Below are 20,033 nucleotides of genomic sequence, written 5' to 3' on the forward strand. Positions count from 1 at the left end.
AAATATAGTCTACATGTTGTAATTTATACGGAGCCACAGGAGATAACTGAAATCTAGAACCGTGTAGACAAATGTTATCTGGAGGCTAGTGAATTTCTCAACATTTTAATTGACAACTGTGCTCAACTCTCTGTTAATCATACGTTGCATACAGTGTACCCTATACAAGTTACGTGTGTTTGTTTGTGAAAGCACAAATGGACATACTCAAGTTGCTGCTTCACTAGGCATGCGTGGCATGCCCACTCTGTCCATTTAGCTGTGCTAGATGGATTGAGCTCATAACGCTGTCACAGAGGAAAACACAGGGTCTGTCCCCCAAGGCCCCGGCCCTACATTGCTACTACTTCACTGCTTTACTTAATTATCATGGCCCAGCTTCAATCTTCCCCACAAGCAGCTGTGATCACCCCGTATATGGGCCATACACTATGCACGCTGTCCACCCCTCCCTCACCACATCCCTCACCAGCCATCACCATGGTCCTCACTGGACCCAAGTAGACCACTGGTATTGGTTCCATGACAGACATTCTTGGGCTAGGTTATTGGAAGGAGAGCTCTGCTCCCTCAACCAAGGTGTAGGCAGGGAATGACCAGCTAGAGGAACTGGAGCGTGGTCTGCAAACAGCTAACTGATGATATCCCTCTACTGCCTGCTGTATGTGACCAATTTGTTCGCTTTGACACAGCTTGCCGTAAGGGTACCCTTTCTTTGTAAAAGAAACACTAACCGTTTTCTACTCTTATTTGGGACCCTTAGCTTTTAGGAGAGCTGTTTTCTCTTGTTGATGTTGAATGGCTGATACAATCTAAATTGCACGACATTGCCAATGTGCTTGCGGATAGTTTCCCCTCTAAAAATGGAATGCATTTTATTTCGCCTATTTCCATCAATGCATCAGGTTGCCAGTATAGTCATTAACGCTATAACTTCCCTTCTCCTTACAGGGGAGTTATGTGTTAATATAGCCGCCGCTCTCAGCCTTCTTTGAGAAATGACTTAATCATGTTTTGGATTGTTGCCTCCTCTAGGGAGACGGGAAGGGATGATGCCGGATGTTGGAATGTAACATTAAGATCAATGCCAAAATAAATATTCAATGCCTTTTTCAAGTCTAACTTTCGGTAAATATTTTTGAACAGACTGAAATTAGCATTTGTTTTCTTAGCAATGCCGTCTGGAAGTTTATTGGAAATGGGAACTATTCTTTCTTTTTTTTTAAGCAATTTACTATGTCAATGCAATATGGACTAGTTTAGGACTTACTTGAGTGTGAATAATATGACCAGTATTGTTAACCAACATTTATCCCCGCTGTCTGAGAGCAACAAAATACGATTGAATGCTGATGTCAACCTTTCTTCTCCTTGCATTCTCCCTTCAAACTTCTGAGACATTCACCTGATTTACAGCACACCCTATTTTGTATAGTTGATGTGCACCAGACATGTACACAGTGGGAGATGTGTGAAACTGAACGCTCACATCTGTCTGTCTCCTCCACTGCAGCCTCTGTCAACGTGCTGGTGCAGAACTGCAAGATCTACAATGACGCCAGCTGTGACATCTCTGCAGACGGGCAGCTCCTGGCTGTGTTCATACCCAGCAGCCAGCGGGGCTTCCCAGACGAGGGCATCCTGGCTATCTACTCTCTGGCGCCTCACAACCTGGGAGAGATGCTCTACTCCAAGAGATTCGGTGAGTCATTGTCTCTATTATGCACATGTGTCAAACTCATCCTACGAAGGGCCGAGTATCTGCGGGTTTTTTCTCCTTCCTTGTACTTGATTGAAATTGAAAGGAAAGAAAAAACAACCAGTAGACACTAGGCCCTTCATGGAATGAGTTTGACACCCCTGTTCTAAAGTAACACGGTGGCCCATAAATAGTCCATGAGCCAGGGGCCGGTGTGTCTGACACGGAGGGGGAGAGAGGAAGAAAGTAGCCAAACCGACTCGCACAAATTAGACAAACTTGTTGCTGTGATAGATAACCTATCACCTCATCTGGTAGTGTCTGTCTTGACTGCATCACGTCTATTTGAAGAAGCTAGCCAGTTAAATTAGCCAGCTAGCTAGCTAGCAAGGATTATTTATGCTATTTTGCCGCGATCTCCGTCCTTGTCTACAACAACTCCATATTAAACAACGGCCTACCTGTTGGTTAATCATTGTAGCCTACCCCTTCTCATTTAGCCACCTTAATTCTGTAATTGTAATTCCATTTTGCATTGAATAGAAATCTCCCACTTTACTTTCTATTCATGGAGCCTCAGACTGTAGTGCTGCTTTGATTGACGACAGTAAGTTACACGCTTGAAAAGTGTGTAGCCTAGTCTACCGGAATTTTTTTTTCATGGGGCTCACTCATAAAAGCGGTGAAACTTTTGTTTTATAAAAATGTCCTGGTATATCCTTGTGTGTTGCAATATCAGATATTTAACAAATGAATACACCCTCGCAGGTAATCGAAGACTAACGTCTGCTCGGATTTTCGAGTATTCAAATAACCGTGCCCATCCCTAGTAATGGGGCCACTATGTTTTTGGATTGTAACTTTGGGGATAGAGGCACCAAATTGCGCACACAACTAGAAAAAACTGGGTTTTAAAAAGATTTGTAGATACTGGGCCATCACAGAATTTCCGCATTAACCCCATAGAAGCCTTTTTTCCAATATGGCAGCCAAACAACTCAATGGGGTCTTATTGGACAATTTCACATGACCATACATGTATGAAATATAATTGTAGTAAGGCCAAAAATATGCTCTTCGCATGCGGCCCGTTTTAGTGAAGGATTTCTCCCCACTTGTCATCCAAGCCTCCCACTGAACACGGAGCGCCACCTTAAATGCACGATTTACACTGATGTCGAGTGGCTGCAAATACTTTGTTGTGCCCCCAGGAATCAGGGTGACAAAATGACTACCGTAATCAGAATGATGGGAAGTTTGAGCGCGCTCGATTTAATCTAAACAGTAAACAAAAAAGTTGTTTGACCTTAACCGTTCGGCAATTTCATTGGTCTAATGAAAGCTTCATGCCGCCAAAAAACTGAGCACGTCACAGAATGTTTTTTGGGAGAAAAAAAAATGTGAAAGCGGGAAAAATCCATATATTAGCCGCGTCATTGTTTAAGCCGCGAGGTTCAAAGCGTGGGAAAAAAGTTGCGGCTTATAGTCCGGAATTTACGGTAATCTACTCTTGCGAGCAGTACAACACTTACCAATCATTAAGACTAGGCAATAGCTTAATCAAGTACACAAATATACCTTTTAGATTTTTAGCAGGTGCAAATTGCATTCCATTTTGGATATAATCCAGATTCCTAACTGGATAATAGCATCGGTTTCCAAATGGTTGTCTTTAATGAGAGAGGTTGTTTTACCGTATGTTTCTCAAGTGGGAACAAATATTCATCTGTCGTCAAAAACCATTAAAACCATTCATTTAAGAAATACTTCACTGGTTTGTTAGGAAATGAAACATGACTTGCATTAGCCTGCTTGTACAGTAGCATGCATCTAAGGCATCAGAGAAGGCAGGACAGTTTAATTTAATGGTTCCGGTTGAGTGTTTCAGTCAGACTGTAAATACTGTTTTTAGGCCCTCAAGTAAAACCATGACAAAAGGTGTTCAATGTTTGCTTTAAGTTGATATGCCAAACCCGTCCATGCTCGACGTAAAGTAGCCTAACCATCTCTTCTTTGTCTAGGTCCTAATGCCATTTCTGTCAGCCTGTCCCCAATGGGCCACTACGTGATGGTGGGCTTGGCCTCTCGCCGGATCCTGCTCCATCACAGCACAGACCACATGGTAGCGCAAGTGTTACGCCTGCAGCAGCCCCATGGTGGAGAGACTTCCATGAGGGTGAGTTTGGCCAACGTTCACCCTTTTGGAATTTCAGGAACAACAAGGTATTATGCCATTTATTTGTGCTTTCATCAATGCGTCTTGATTCTGGTTGATTTGCATTGAACTTGAAAATGCCAGCAAGAACCTAGACCCAAATCATCTGTAAGCATCTTCAGGGTGACAGTAACCAAATGAAACCTCCCAAATCTGGAGGTAAAGAACATTGTAAATGATAAGCTTCTTCTGGCTGGCAAAGAGTATGACTCTTTATAAATAGCTACTTTAACTCCATCATTTGGGGGGGGATGAACAATAGATCCCCACCCCCACCCACCCACCCCCATTATCTCTAACCAACTGAGCCGGAACGTGAGACAGACATTACAATTCAATGCAGCACAGTAGCTCAATAATACCCTCGCAGCTCCAGCCCTCTCACAATGGCCAGCCAGATTAGCAACCCCAAACAATCAAACCAGTGCTGGCAGAGCCTGCATTGACTCTACTTTAACTGGATTCTGAAGGTACCAAATATCTGTATTTTCCAACGAGATGGGGGTAGAAAATGGGCTTACAATCAGAGAATTTTCACACGCCTCCAGGTGCTGGCTCTAGCCTTTTATATTCCAGCAGTACAAAGTGAGCTAGTGTAATTGAGAGACTTCTGTGGCTAGACCCCAAGTAGAATCATGGTTATGCACATTTCATTTAGTCTTTAATCGACCCCGTGAACTCTCATGGCCCTTTGGCTGACCACACTACAGTGTGTTCCCTTTCCTCTTTCAGAGGAACTTGTCTGCTGTTACAGTCTTGATGATCGTTGATCAACAGCACTGTGAAACATGTTTTTTTGTTGTTGTTGAGGCAACCATTTTTTTTTAATAATCCAGATGACCATTTAGAGAATGTGCGATTGTGTAAACGGTGTGGTACAATGTGCCACACTTAAATAGTAATGAAGAGTCTTTGAACGTTTTCTGTGTTTGGAGGCTCAATATGCGACTCTGTTTTGGCTGTACATGTATCAGAATGTAACAGGGGTTGTGATAGGTAGTGTATGAAGGATGAGGGGTAAAGTGTGTATGATGCAGGGCTTGGAACCAGGGATCCATCTGTGACATCCCAGTGACCCAGAACACAGCCCAGTGTCCCATGGCCACCCCAGAGCCAGCCCTCAGAGGCCTTGATGAAAGCAGGAAGCAGGACCCCACTGCCTGGGCAGCTTTTAATGACTTGGCTGGGTAAACAACACCAGGGTGCCACTTTGATGTTGTCTTTCTGTTTCTCCCTCTGCCTCTTGCTGTTTGTGAGACTGTTCTCCGTCCCTCCCAATTTTTGAAGATGCCATGTAGCCCTGGCAACTAGGCTATATGATGATTGAGGTGACATTTTAACTTTGGGGTTGGGGGAGTGCAGCACCAGTAACTCTTCTAACTCCCAACTTCTCACATTGCCAGTGGTGAAATTGTTGTGACATAACTTTTGTAACTGAACAGTTACATGGTCTGAAGAGAGCCATAATTAGCCAAATCTAATTGAACAAATTGTGAATATTGTTTTTGTTTTTAAAGCTACCACACGGCGCATGAAAGCCCATCTTTGATTTTGAAGTGAACTAAGAGGTGTTTGGCATTTATATTACTCTTACATAATTTACATGTGGGAGAGGATATTGGAAATTTAATCAAAGCCTATTGGATGATAAATTGTTTTTAACTAGGACAGAAGAATTTATAACTGACTTTTTCTGACATAACATAGGTACAGCAGATCCCCTTATTGTATGGGACACTTTTAAATGTGCCTTTAGAGGCCATGCAATTCAGTACTCATCTATAAAACAAAAGCAATTTAGGTCAAGAGTCCATATTAACAAAGGAAATACGAGGACTAACAGTACAGATAAATAGCAATAAAAACTGTACCCTAGAGGGTCAGAATAAGTTAGAGGAAAAACAAAAATAAATAGAGGAACTTATTCAAGATCAAGTGTAATATATTATAAAAATAAAGCTAACTGGATGGAATATGGGAAAATGCACCATTTTTTTATATTTTTGTATCTTCAACATAGAAATGCTACCATAAATAATTTACTGAAGCTTGTTACAAATGACAGTCACCCATGATTCACCAAACAATATTTTGAAAGCCAAAGCTAATTGTATGGATGTTTTTTATATGAATAATGTCAAATTAACAGCTGTACAGAAAGACTCATGTGAAGGCCAAATTACAGAGGAGTAACTTCTTGACGCAATTAAAGCCTTTAAGGCTGGGAAAACTCCAGGGCTGGATGGCGTACCAGTGGAAGTATACAAAACCTTTTTTGATATACTCAGAGGACCATTATTAGCATGTTTTAACCACTCCTATACATTTTACATTTTAGTCATTTAGCAGACGCTCTTATCCAGAGCGACTTACAGTAGTTAATGCATACATTTCATTTCATGCAGTTTTTTTTGTTTTTTTGTACTGTATATATCTACCTATATACATCGTAGATTATCAGACACTCAACAAGGTCAGATTTCATTATTACTGAAACAGGATCCAAGTGGTAAATATAAAGATCCAGTCCATAAAAAAAATTGGAGGCCTTTTACAATTCTTGCAAAATGCTTAGCGCATAGAATTTAAAAGGTATTGTCGGATATTATTCATCCTAATTTTTTTACATGGAAAATACATTGGAGGTAATAAAGTACAAGTACTTGAAATAATAGAACGCGATGAAAAATCTGGGAAACCAGGCCTGGTGTTCATAGCTGACTTTGATAAAGTACAACTGGAGTTTATATAAACTCAGCAAAAACAGAAACGTCCCTTTTTCAGAACCCTGTCTTTCAAAGATAATTCGTAAAAATCTAAATAACTTCACAGATCTTCATTGTAAAGGGTTTAAACACTGTTTCCCATGCTTGTTCAATGAACCATAAACAATTAATGAACATGCACCTAGACACTAACAGCTTACAGATGGTAGGGAATTAAGGTCACAGTTATGAAAACTTAGGACACTAATTAGGTTTTTCTACTGACTCTGAAAAACACCAAAAGAAAGATGCCCAGGGTCCCTGCTCATCTGCTTGAACGTGCCTTAGGCATGCTGCAAGGAGGCATGAGGACTGCAGATGTGGCCAGGGCAATAAATTGCAATGTCCGTACTGTGAGACGCTTAAGACAGTGCTACAGGACGGACAGCTGATCGTCCTCACAGTGGCAGACCACGTGTAACAACACCTGCACAGGATCAGTACATCCGAACATCACACCTGCGGGACAGGTACAGGATTGTAACAACTGCCCGAGTTACACCAGGAACGCACAATCCCTCCATCAGTGCTCAGACTGTCTGCAATAGGCTGAGAGAGGCTGGACTGAGAGCTTGTAGGCCTGTTGTAAGGCAGGTCCTCACCAGACATCACCGGCAACAACGTTTCCTATGGGCACAAACCCACCGTCGCTGGACCAGACAGGACTGGCAAAAAGTGCTCTTCACTGACGAGTCGCAGTTTTGTCTCGCCAGGGGTGAAGGTCGGATTCGCGTTTATCATCGAAAAAATGAGCGTTACACCGAGGCCTGTACTCTGGAGCAGGATCGATTGGGAGGTGGAGGGTCTGTCATGGTTTGGGGCGGTGTGTCACAGCATCATCAGACTGAGTTTATTGTCATTGCAGGCAATCTCAATGCTGTGCGTTACAGGGAAGACATCCTCCTCCCTCATGTGGTACTCTTCCTGCAGGCTCATCCTGACATGACCCTCCAGCATGACAATGCCACTAGCCATACTGCTCGTTCTGTGCGTGATTTCCTGCAAGACAGGAATGCTAGTGTTCTGCCATGGCCAGCGAAGAGCCCGGATCTCAATCCCATTGAGCACGTCTGGGACCTGTTGGATCGGAGGGTGAGGGCTAGGGCCATTCCTCCCAGAAATGTCCAGGAACTTGCAGGTGCCTTGGTAGAAGAGTGGGGTAACATCTCACAGCAAGAACTGGCAAATCTGGTGCAGTCCATGAGGAGGAGATGCACTGCAGTACTTAATGCAGCTGGTGGCCACACCAGATTCTGACTGTTACTTTTGATTTTGACCCCGCCCCCCTTTGTTCAGGGACACATTATTACATTTCTGTTAGTCACATGTCTGTGGAACTTGTTCAGTTTATGTCTCAGTTGTTGAATCTTATGTTCATACAAATATTTACACGTTAAGTTTGCTGAAAATAAAAGCAGTTGACAGTGAGAGGACGTTTATTTTTTTGCTGAGTTTATAAATGCCTGGAATAATTACATTTTGGAGGATCCAAATCCACAATTTGGATCCCTCTACAGCCTCATAGAGGATCTAGATACTTTTTCTATCCTCTCTTGATTAAAACCAACAAGTGTACTATATTATGTGTTGGATCACAAACAAATACAACATTTACATTACCGTGTAGTTTACCAATAAAATGGTCTGATGGTGATGTGGACATACTCGGTATTCATATGCAGAAATAAATAAATTATCTCACTCCAATGAATTTTAATAGAAAGTTTGCAAAAATAGATAAGATCTTGCTACCATGGAAAGGAGAATACCTGTCTATTTGTGGAAATATCACCCTGAGTATCTCTTTAGTCATATCCCAGTTGACCTATTTGCTTATGGTCTTGCCTACACCTAGCGACCTGCTTTTTTTAATGTAGTTCCTCTGTCCAGTGCCCGTGTTCTTTTGCCCATCTTAATCTTTTCTTTTTGTTGACATTGAGACTGGTGTTTTGCGGGTACTATTTATTGAAGCTGCCAGTTGAGGACTTGTGAGGCATCTGTTTCTCAAACTATGAAGGGAGTAGTACACAGCGTTGTACGAGATCTTCAGTTTCTCGTTCAACGCTGTTTTTTTTGTTGTCGTTTTTTCAAACATATTTTCTGTCCATTAAAGTTGCATCAAATTGATCAGAAATACAGTGTAGACATTGTTAATGTTGTAAATGACTTTTGTAGCTGGAAACGGCTGATTTTTTTAATGGAATATCTACATAGGTGTACAGAGGCCCATTATCAGCAACCATCACTCCTGTGTTCCAATGGCACGTTGTGTTAGCTAATCCAAGTTGATTATTTTAGAAGGCTAATTGATCATTAAAAAACCCTTTTGCAATTATGTTAGCACAGCTGAAAACTGTTGTTCTGATTAAAGAAGCAATTAAACTGCCATTCAGACTAGTTGAGCATCTGGAGCGTCGGCATTTGTGGGTTCGATTACAGGCTCAAAATGGCCAGAAACAAAGACCTTTCTTCTGAAACTCGTCAGTCTATTCTTGTTCTGAGAAATGAAGGCTATGCGAGAAGTTGCCAAGAAACTGAAGATCTCGTACAACGCTGTGTACTACTCCCCTCACAGAACAGCGTAAACTGGCTCTAACCAAAATAGAAAGAGGAGTGGGAGGCCCCAGTGCATAACTGAGCAAGAGGACAAGTACATTAAAGTATCTAGTTTGAGAAACAGACGCCTCACAAGTCCTCAACTAGCAGCTTCATTAAATAGTACCCGCAAAACACCAGTCTCATCGTCAACAGTGAAGAGGCGAGTCCAGGGTGCTCTTCGACGTCCAGTGTCTGTGTTCTTTTGCCCATCGTAATATTCTATTTTTATTGGCCAGTCTGAGAGATGGCTTTTTCTTTGCAACTCTGCCTAGAAGGCCAGCATCCCGGAGTCGCCTCTTCACTGTTGACGTTGAGACTGGTCAAGCTACAATTGTCATTTACAACATTAACAATGTCTACACTGTATGTCTGATCAATTTGATCTGATTTTAATGGACAAAAAACAAGGACATTTCAAAATGACCCCAAACTTTTGAACGGTAGTGTATGTAACTTGTTGTTTTTTGTTCTTACATGACTCTTGCAAAAGGGGGACCGTGTTAGATGTGTTCTGAATTTGTACGTTGATCATTTTGCATTCCCTGCGAGCACAACTGACACACTGCCCAAGTCATGGCAGCGTACAAAGTCCAATGAGGCTCTCTGAGCTGACAGCTCTTATGCAGATCCCCAATTATTCTGTCTTGCTCCTACGTTTGGAGATGAATGAAACCGCTTTTTCCCCCTCTCCTTTGTTATTTCTCCCTATTTTGTCTGTGGTGTAAAATTTGTATGCAGATGTAGACAGACTGGTATATGTGGCCATTCATCTTCGCTTCGTAAGGTAAGAGGCAGACAGCGCAGAGGCAGGAAGTAGTACCCGTGTCTGTCACCTGATATGGTTGTCATAGCAGCAGTTTTGGCTAGTCATATTGAGAAGTAGCGTGACAAGCCAAGGTGACTGCTCTTAAATGAGCACTCCAACAACGTCTCTCCTGAACTTGATTCAATTGAGGGAACAGCCAACCGCTAAGGAGCGGCTCTCTACTTTCTGACAAGGCAGACTCAACAACACTAAATCAGCACTTCAGCAGACAGACTAAAGTTCCAGCATTGTTCTGCTATTCCCACACTGGTAACGGATTATGTCTCAGGTTCTGAATCATCGGGTTAATTGATAACCGATAGATTAACATGAAATGAATGAATATGCGATAACATGCTAATCTAATGTGAAAGATAAAGCTCATTAGAAGACAGCGCTAATGCAGTAAAATGACTGTCTCTTTTGTTGTTGAAAAGATGTTGGGGTTGTATCATATTGGGACAATAGTGGTACTCTTTGGTGTGGTTGTAATTGATTTCTTTCCATGTGTCCCCATTCCCTCCAGAGAATGTTTGATGTGGTGTACCCCATGGCCGCTGATCAGCGGAGACACGTCAGCATCAACTCGGCCCGCTGGCTCCCAGAACCTGGCCTGGGTCTTGCCTACGGTACCAACAAGGGAGACCTCGTCATCTGCAGACCTGTGTAAGTCTGCACTACACACTCTTTGTACAGTACCTCTGTTTCTCTCTCTTTCTCTCTTTCTTGCTTTCCCTCTCGCACAGTGCAATCTACCCCTGGCTTAGAGAACTAAGTTTGTCCTCACTACCTCTTCTCTCACTACCACAGTATGTTTAAATCAGGAGTGGCCTGTGGCTAGATTTCTCCCATAGCACGTTTCTCTACATGCCATGTATTTGTTTTACATTTGTATGGAAACAGTGAAAACGAATAGCCAATTAGTGTATTTTCTATCCCTGCTTTAGATAAATCTATGTTTCTGCTGGTGAGGACAAGAATCCCCTCATTTGTGTGGTTACGTAATGGCCCGAGAGTCCCAGTGCTCATGGCTTTAAAGCCTTTGGCATTCGGGAAGGCAGGCGGCAGCTCCCCCACCCACCCACCCACGGCAGGCAGGCAGGCAGGCAGGGCAGGGAGAGTTGGATCGATGGAGCGCCCACTGTCTTATTCAGCCAGATGTCATCAGCTATGTCAAGTCGGAGGAGCTTGTTCTCACTCACGCTTCATGAAGTTTCTCAGTTATGTTTTTCTCCGTTCTGTCTGGCTGTCTGAAATAAATTGCCTGGTGTTAGTGGAAGAATGATTTGTTCTCCCTAGCCCCCGGGCCTACATTGTTACTTCAAGGGACAAAAACTATAGCTTAGATATCATCCAACATCAGTAAAATGTGCATTATGACCAAATAGTATTTTCTACACATAGAAATGACAAACCTTACTAACAAACCAAAAGTTTACTAACAGCAATAGTTAAGTCTAGACAAATGTTATGTGATTTTGAAGAGGAAATTTGGGGAATTATATCGAAAACATCCCTAAAGACATTGCATTTCATCAACAGCAAAATTGTCTCTAATTTATGTCAGCCATTTTAATGATCCAACAATAATCTTACCCAGAGAATCACTGTACATGCAAGAGAGACTTACAACCACATCTATATCCTGAAGCCCTAATTGTGATCTGTAAAATTCAGTAACAGCATTCCTACACACGCAGAGCACCACAGGTGCATCATAACCAAACAAACATCACAAGAGGAAGAACACAAACAGTACTCCCAATGGACATACTGCCTCACTCACAGGCACACATACTGTACAGCACTGCAGCATTGACTCCACATCCCTATTGGGGAAAGCCTATTTTTTTTATATTTTTTTATTTAACCTTTATTTAACTAGGCAAGTCAGTTAATAACAAATTCTTATTTACAATGACGGCCTACACCGGCCAAACCCAGACGACGCAGGGCCGATTGTGCGCCGCCCTATGGGACCAGTTGTGACATCGCCTGGATTCGAACCAAGGTGTCTGTAGTGGCGCCTCTAGCACTGAGATGCAGTGCCTTAGACCGCTGCGCCACTCGGGAGACCAATTATTATATCCCTGTGTGTTTACTAATGGTAGAAGCAGTTGTGCTGCAATCAGTGGCTCATCTCCTACTACACTGTTGAGCAGGGATCATTTAAAGAGGGGAATAAAGACCAGAATCCCAGGATGTGTACAGTGGGGGAAAAAGGTATTTGATCCCCTGCTGATTTTGTACGTTTGCCCACTGACAAAGAAATGATCAGTCTATAATTTTAATGTTAGGTTTATTTGAACAGTGAGAGACAGAATAACAACAAAAATATTGAGAAAAACGCATCTCAATCCCATAGGAAATCTGTGGAGGGAGCTGAAGATTCGAGTTGCCAAACGTCAGCCTCGAAACCTTAATGACTTGGAGAAGATCTGCAAAGAGGAGTGGGACAAAATCCCTCCTGAGATGTGTGCAAACCTGGTGGCCAACTACAAGAAACGTCTGACCTTTGGGATTGCCAACAAGGGTTTTGCCACCAAGTACTAAGTCATGTTTTGCAGAGGGGTCAAATATTTATTTCCCTCATTAAAATGCAAATCATTTTATAACATTTTTGACGTGCGTTTTTCTGGATTTTTTTGTTATTCTGTCTCTCACTGTTCATATAAACCTACCATTTAAAATTATAGACTGATCATTTCTTTGTAAGTGGGCAAACGTACAAAATCAGCAGGGGATCAAATACTTTTTTCCCCCACTGTATTTGTTTGTATTCTCTTTGTGTTGTGTTAATGACATGATCAAACATGTCTAAGGGGGTTTACAGCAGGAGCTCGTATATGGCCGGACCTCGAATAGCAGCACTACCTCAGCAGCGAGGCAGCATGTTACTGTACATACACCCTCTCTCTAGGATACCTAGTAGAGATGGATCAGCAACGATGCACACGTCATCTTCTCTACTGAGAAAGCAGCAATTTAAGCTGCATTTGAATATCCGGCACTTCATATGTGTTGGCAGTCTGAAGCAGCGTGAGAGAAATGTTTTCTGATTTGCCCACAGGCAGGCTTCTCAGATGAAGAGGCAGTTTCCTCGCTCTGTACGTATTCACGAGAACCCTGACATCTTCAATCAATTATTTGTTTTTCTTTTCCTACAACCCATAATATTTCATTTTCTGCTCGGATGAAAAACTATTTAAGGCTGCTTGTTTTCTCGAAGAAGTGTACTTTTTTTTCATCCACATTTCAGTTTTACTGGTGATTTCTCTCCAAGCCAAAACAGCCTATCAATGTCTCACTGCGTTCAGTTTGACATGAATCAGAGCAAACAATGATTGTCAGCCGTTTTGGGTGATCGACTGTTTAGGGGATTAGTAATTCAATCAGCCCTTTCTTTGATGATGACCATCCTCTTGATTAATATTTGTTTCAACTACAGTCCATAGGTTTGTACTGTTAGCCACCTTTTCACCTTGACCAAATGCCAATTGAGTGGAAAAGTGGTTGTTTGCCCCACAAGTGGAGTACAGACTAAGCAGAGATCTGTTGGTCATTGTGTAGTCAAAGTAACCTCTTTAGCAACAGAAGGCACTGGGATCAGGGGCACTGGAACGAGTTGGGCAGAGGCCAACCATCCTAGTCGAAACAGCTATATTCTAAGAGCAGCCTGTCAATCTCAGCTGTTGCACAGACGCCTCACCGTCTCTGGCTATCTGATTTCTCAGCTTATTGGTCATCCCTCACCAAAATATCTCACATTCCGTTGTCTTCCATTGTCCTAGTTTTGGGGGATTTGGGTAGCACTTTGTATTTTACAGCCCAATTTCGCTGGCAGATGGAGGTGGTTGTTGTGGGATCGATTTTTTTTTTCAGACCCATAATTCAATTTTCCATGCCTGGTGTAGCCTTTCTGTTTTATTATATAGAATAACAGCATGAAAAATAATGCAATTTGACTTCTTCTTTTTTTTATTAAGCATGCTGTGCTGTAATCAGCTTTGCTCCCGGAGCAGATACGTGTTGTTGCTGATGAAACTGAAATGAGATCAGGACAGAGAGAGAGAGAGAGAGAGTGGCCTTGTTTGGGATAATAACTTTCCCCCTTTTGGTCCTAATACTGTCGATATTATTTCTTTATTTATCTCCTGAAAGTTTGATCCTACTCCCACCATGTATTCTGTTCTTGGCAGCTTTTCTTGGATTGTATACTTCCTTTCAGATTCACAGCTAGTGTGCTGGAGGTCTAAAATGCAAGCTTTTCACGGGCCAAATTCTCTAATGGTACAGGTAGGAATTCCTTGCTACTTAGTACAGGGTCTACGTCAGGTTAAATGCGGACTTTGATTAGTTATCCGACTGGAACCAGGGTTTCACGTGTACAGGTACCTGAGAAAATCTATCCTCAAATTGATTATCCCACTCCTCCTTCTCACTTTACACAGTGGCTTTCTTACATTTGAAGCAGAAAATGTAGGGACTTGTAAACCAGATGCGCACTCATGATATCCAGCACCTTCTCTCAATAGTACTGTATGTGTATCATCATCATCATCATCATCACACACTGATATCCCATAAATGCCTCTAACTGTCATGAGGTGGAGCAGTGGCCTGCCGGAGTTTGGAACAGCTGGAGGAGAACAGGCCAGTCTCCCAGAGAATGCTGGGTAAAGGAGCCCTGAGGAAGAGCTCTCATTATCCCTTTTATGGAGGCATTTTAAGACCATTGGCAAAAACAGTTGAGGCTTCAGCTCTGGCTCGTTGTAAACCCAAACACCTCTGTCCAAACGGTCTCTATTCCAGTTCTTAGTCTTGTTCTAAGTGTGTTAAAGGAGATTCTAGCAAAACTGCACTCACTACAGCTGGACGTGGTACCGTACTTGCTAATGAACCTCGTGTGCTACACATTATCCAAGACAATGATGAAGAAGCAAACAGTGCCCATATCCAATTACTGGCTCAGACACAGGTTTGAGTTGGGCCCGTCCAAGCTTATGTCAAAATAGCTCATGCATAACGTATGCATGTGTCTAATGTTGAATCATTCTGGTGATATTTGCAGAGCTCAATGTTATATCTCAAGATATCCGCCCCCCGGTTTCATGCAAATGAGAGAAGACATAGATTGTCTTCCTCTGGGGATTTGGGCAGGTCTCTTCGACTGCCTGGTGTGCTTGTTGTAAAGCAGACAATTTGACAGGTTTGAAAGCAGTAGCATGTCAGGGGCTGCCGTTCCGGCGATTTTAAGTGTCACGCACTCAATTTGTCTCTCAGATATATTATTTTTTGCCTGAGGGAGTGAGTGAATAGAATATCCCCTCTTTCTCCTTTCTCTCATCCATTTTTTTCTTTCAGCACACCAGTCCATCAACTGCGCTGTTTACACACCAGAATATGGTCTTTGGAAATATACACATTATGTTTATCTACCTCCCGGCATGAGAAAGAAGAACAGTCCATATAAGATATCCACTTTTGTGCTATATCTTCCCAATTTGAGGCCTGCCAGCAGTTTTCCTAGATCCATGGTAACTACCCCAAAAAGAGCCACTGCTCAGTTTCTTATCAACTATTTCATTTCCCTGTATCATACTTATTTTAATTAACGGTTGTAGCAGAAGGGTCGTTAAGTGTACATGATTTATCAGTGTCTCTCACAGGCTGCTGATTCGCTGACTCTGCTGCTTGTCCACTGATACTGGGGATTAATGGAACATGGATGCAGTTTATTAATCCTTCTAATACGATGCAGCTGGGGAATAATGGAACATGGATGCAGTTTATTAATCCTTCTAATACGATGCAGTTTATTTATCCTTCTAATACGATGCAGTTTATTAATCCTTCTAATACGATGCAGTTTATTAATCCTTCTAAAAGATGCAGCTGGGGATTAATGGAACATGGATGCAGTTTATTAATCCTTCTAATACGATGCAGCTGGGGATTAATGGAACATGGATGCAGTTTATTAATCCTTCTAATACGATGCAGTTTATTTATCCTTCTAATACGATGCAGCTGGGGATTAATGGAACATGGATGCAGTTTATTAATCCTTCTAATACGATGCAGTTTATTTATCCTTCTAATACGATGCAGTTTATTAATCCTTCTAATACGATGCAGTTTATTAATCTTTCTAAAAGATGCAGCTGGGGATTAATGGAACATGGATGCAGTTTATTAATCCTTCTAATACGATGCAGTTTATTAATCCTTCTAATACGATGCAGCTGGGGCTTAATGGAACATGGATGCAGTTTATTTATCCTTCTAATACGATGCAGTTTATTAATCCTTCTAATACGATGCAGTTTATTAATCCTTCTAAAAGATGCAGCTGGGGATTAATGGAACATGGAAACTTATTTTACTCTTTTCCTTCTAATAAGATGCAGTTTATTTATCCTTCTAATACGATGCAGTTTATTAATCCTTCTAAAAAGATGCAGCTGGGGATTAATGGAACATGGAAAACTATTTTGCTCGTTTCCTTCTAATAAGATGCAGTGTATTAATCCTTCTGATAAGATGCAGCTGGGGATTAATGGAACATGGAAAACTATTTTGCTCGTTTCCTTCTAATAAGATGCAGCGTATTAATCCTTCTAATAAGATGCAGCTGGGGATTAATGGAAACTTATTTTACTAATTTCCTTCTAATAAGATGCAGTTTATTAATCCTAATAAGATGCAGTTTATTAATCATTCTAATAAGATGCAGTTGAGGATTAATGGAACATGGAAACTTATTTTGCTCGTTTCATTCTAGTTTCCTTCTAGTAAGATGCAGCTTATTAATCCTTCTAATAAGATGCAGTTTATGAATCCTTCTAATAAGATGCAGTTTATTAATCCTTCTAATAAGATGCAGTCTATTAATCCTTCTAATAAGATGCAGTTGGGGATTAATGGAACATGGAAACCTATTTTGCTCATTTCCAACTAATAAGATGCAGTTTATTAATCCTTCTAATAAGATGCAGTTTATTAATTATTCTAATAAGATGCAGCTTATTAATCGTTCTAATAAGATGCATTTTATTAATCCTTCTAATAAGATGCAGCTGGGGATTAATGGAACATGGAAACTTATTTAGCTCGTTTCCAAGTAATAAGATGCAGTTTATTAATCCTTGTAATAAGATGCAGTTGATTAATTATTCTAATAAGATGCAGTTTATTAATCCGTCTAAGATACAGCTGATAGATGCATTTGAATAGTGCTGTCTTCCCAGAAACCAACTGCTTGACTATCTCTAGCTATTCAATGTTACCAGGCTTTATGGAGGGCTTGCATTCTCCCAACACTCATGCCACAATACTATTTGGATGTGACTTAAAGACATGCTCTGGAACTTTGGCGACTAATAAGTATTTTTTTAACCTCCCATTTAGGGCTGAATGTTTAGTTCATACATGCATAATCTATGAGCAGAATTACTGTTTTAACTAAATTAGCCATTAGCCCCCTAGCAATTAGAGTTATAGCCAATGAGCTTCAGCCCCTTGCCATTTGAGTGGCAGCTAGCAAGATTCACACACAGCAGAGCAAGAGAGAGCAATGACGTGGTGCAGATATCTGTACATATGTGACGTTGTATGCAATTTTCGGGACCACTTTTAGCTCGTCAGCACTACTTTCAGTACTGCATAAAAAGTATACAAAAGAACTTGAGAATTTCTTTAATTTGTGTTTATAGTAGTAATAATAATAATACATTTCATTTGTATAGCGCTTTGGGTCATCTCATAGTTCTACATAGGCAAAATATATATACAATAAAAACATCATACATTTAGAATCCAGGCAGGAAATAGCAGTATTAGGCTAGGTGCTAAAAGGACTTTCCAGGTTAGGACTATAAGAAAGACAGTGGTGTAGAGACGTGTTTTAAGGCCCGTTTTAAAAGTTCCGATTGCACTGCTCAGATGAGTTTGCAGGCTTGAGAAGGTGGTTGATGGTTGAGAAAGAGGATTCTGAGGTTAGCTTTGTTGTTGACGATCATGGTGGATCGTGCTGATTTTAGGACAGCAGAATATCTTTGCTTGGTGGTCTTTGTAGGCCAGTAGATGGACAGTGAAGCCGTCCTTCCTCCAACACCTCTCAAGCTTACGGCCATGAGTCTTCATTCTGTGAAGAGTGTTGGAAGGTTACTTTCATGTTTTTTCGGGAGCAATGTTCCTCAGGGTATTACTCATAGTGCTGTTATACAGGTTGACCATGACGTCGGGGGCCAGCTCACTGCAGCCAGACTCAAAGGTGGGCTGGATGTGTTCCAGGAAGAGGGATGGGTTAAATTTCCTTAGGTGGCAGAAATGAATGGCCCCCTTTGGGCGGTGGAGCGGAATGGGAGCAGTCAGACCATGTCACAGGCTTGTGGTCAGATACACCAAGTTGGTTAGAGGCAGGGACATCTCCAGTGATAATGTATTGTGTGTCGACGATTGTGGGTGGGGAACAATTACATGTTGCACATGGTTTAGGCAGTCCAGCATGTTAAAGAAGTCAGCAGCCGTAGAGCACTTGGGTGAGTCAACATGGATGTTAAAGTCACCCAAAATTACAATGTTGGAGAGGGTGGAGCGTACAGAGGTTAATAGTTCACAAAACTCAGGAATAAAAAAAACTGTGCTTGTCTGGAGGGGGGCTCGCGCGCCTTTTCAATGTATTTATATCCAGGCCGAGCTGCCGCATCTAGATGCTCAAAGTCCCCCTCTTTGTGCCATTTTTCAGTGAGGCAGATCAGGTCAAAATCATTCTCTGAGATAAACTCATACAAAAGAGGAGACTTGTTAAGGCTTGAAGATTGTAGAGTGCACGACGTGTGAAGGCATTGGTGTAAAAACGTTACATTTACATTTTGGTTGGTCCACTGCTCTCTGTATGGACTGTATTGGCTTGGAGTGGGTGACGTAATTTGCCCGAGGGTCAGCCTGCAGAAATGGCCAGGCCCGTGATCACCATGTTTTCCGTAGGAGCCCGTATCGAGAGGCTGTTCTTAAGGTCCTTACGCAGGGTTGTTTTAATCTGTTTAAAACTTCTGAGGAATCCTTCTGTGTAGAGGATCTAGAAAGATCTAGCTCGGCTGGTATTTGAATCCAAACAATTTGCTAGTTGATTGGAGCGGTTGGAGAAGTAGCCAAATATGTTAACTAATTTAACGTTGATGATTAAAAAGCGAAGAATTCATATGTTCTATACTTGATAAGCTATCAAAAAAACGAAACGTTGATTAAAAACAATGAGCTTAAAAAACAATATAATTTTTTTTATTTTAATTGAACCTTTATTTAACCAGGCAAGTCAGTTAAGAACAAATTCTTATTTACAATGACTGGGTTAGCTGCCTTGTTCAGGGGCAGAACGACAGATTTTTAACTTGTCAGCTCGGGGATTCGATCTAGCAACCTTCTGGTTACTGGGCCGACGCTCTAACCACTATGCTACCTGCCGCCCCCACTTAAGAAATAATTCTGGATCATTTTGCAGGATTAAAATACCAAAACCTGCCTCTAGGTGAACTCCAGCACCATTCTGTCTCTGTTTAAAGATTTAATCCAATCCTACTGGACAGGAATGTTTTAAATGTGAATATAAGTTCTTGAGGTCATTTTATGGCTCAACATCAGTGGAACAGACACTTATTGGTCAGATTCTCAGACCAGTGCGGTATTATGAAAACGATCTCAACTGTTTCACTGCAAGGTAAAATGATGTACGTTTTATTTATATTCTACGCGGGAGATAGCCGGAGTGAATTGATTTTTATCCGATGAAATCATAGTTGTGGATGTACCCAGGTCTGACTACCTGCGTCAGTCAACGTTGTGTCATTTTGAGCTATGATGCAATGAAGCAGCACAAAAGATTTCTCATCTTAATGCTGGGGACCATTGTGAGGGATCTGCTTGTTGGTAATGTATGGACTGCTCATT

General features: G+C 41.6%; 1 protein-coding gene across 9 annotated transcripts in view; it reads left to right on the plus strand.

Moving 5' to 3' along the window:
• LOC115202872 (muscarinic acetylcholine receptor M4) overlaps nt 1-20,033 on the plus strand; it is a 177,469-nt gene that overhangs the window by 75,906 nt on the left and 81,530 nt on the right. For all 9 annotated transcript variants that reach the window (XM_029766998.1, XM_029766996.1, XM_029767000.1 and 6 more), the window contains 3 exons: nt 1,514-1,702; nt 3,721-3,875; nt 10,609-10,748. In XM_029766998.1, coding sequence (XP_029622858.1) covers nt 1,514-1,702; nt 3,721-3,875; nt 10,609-10,748 — 484 coding nt within the window. The remainder of the gene's footprint in view (nt 1-1,513; nt 1,703-3,720; nt 3,876-10,608; nt 10,749-20,033) is intronic.

The sequence above is a fragment of the Salmo trutta genome, chromosome 12, assembly GCF_901001165.1.
Source record: "Salmo trutta chromosome 12, fSalTru1.1, whole genome shotgun sequence".
Classification (NCBI taxonomy): Eukaryota; Metazoa; Chordata; class Actinopteri; order Salmoniformes; family Salmonidae; genus Salmo; species Salmo trutta.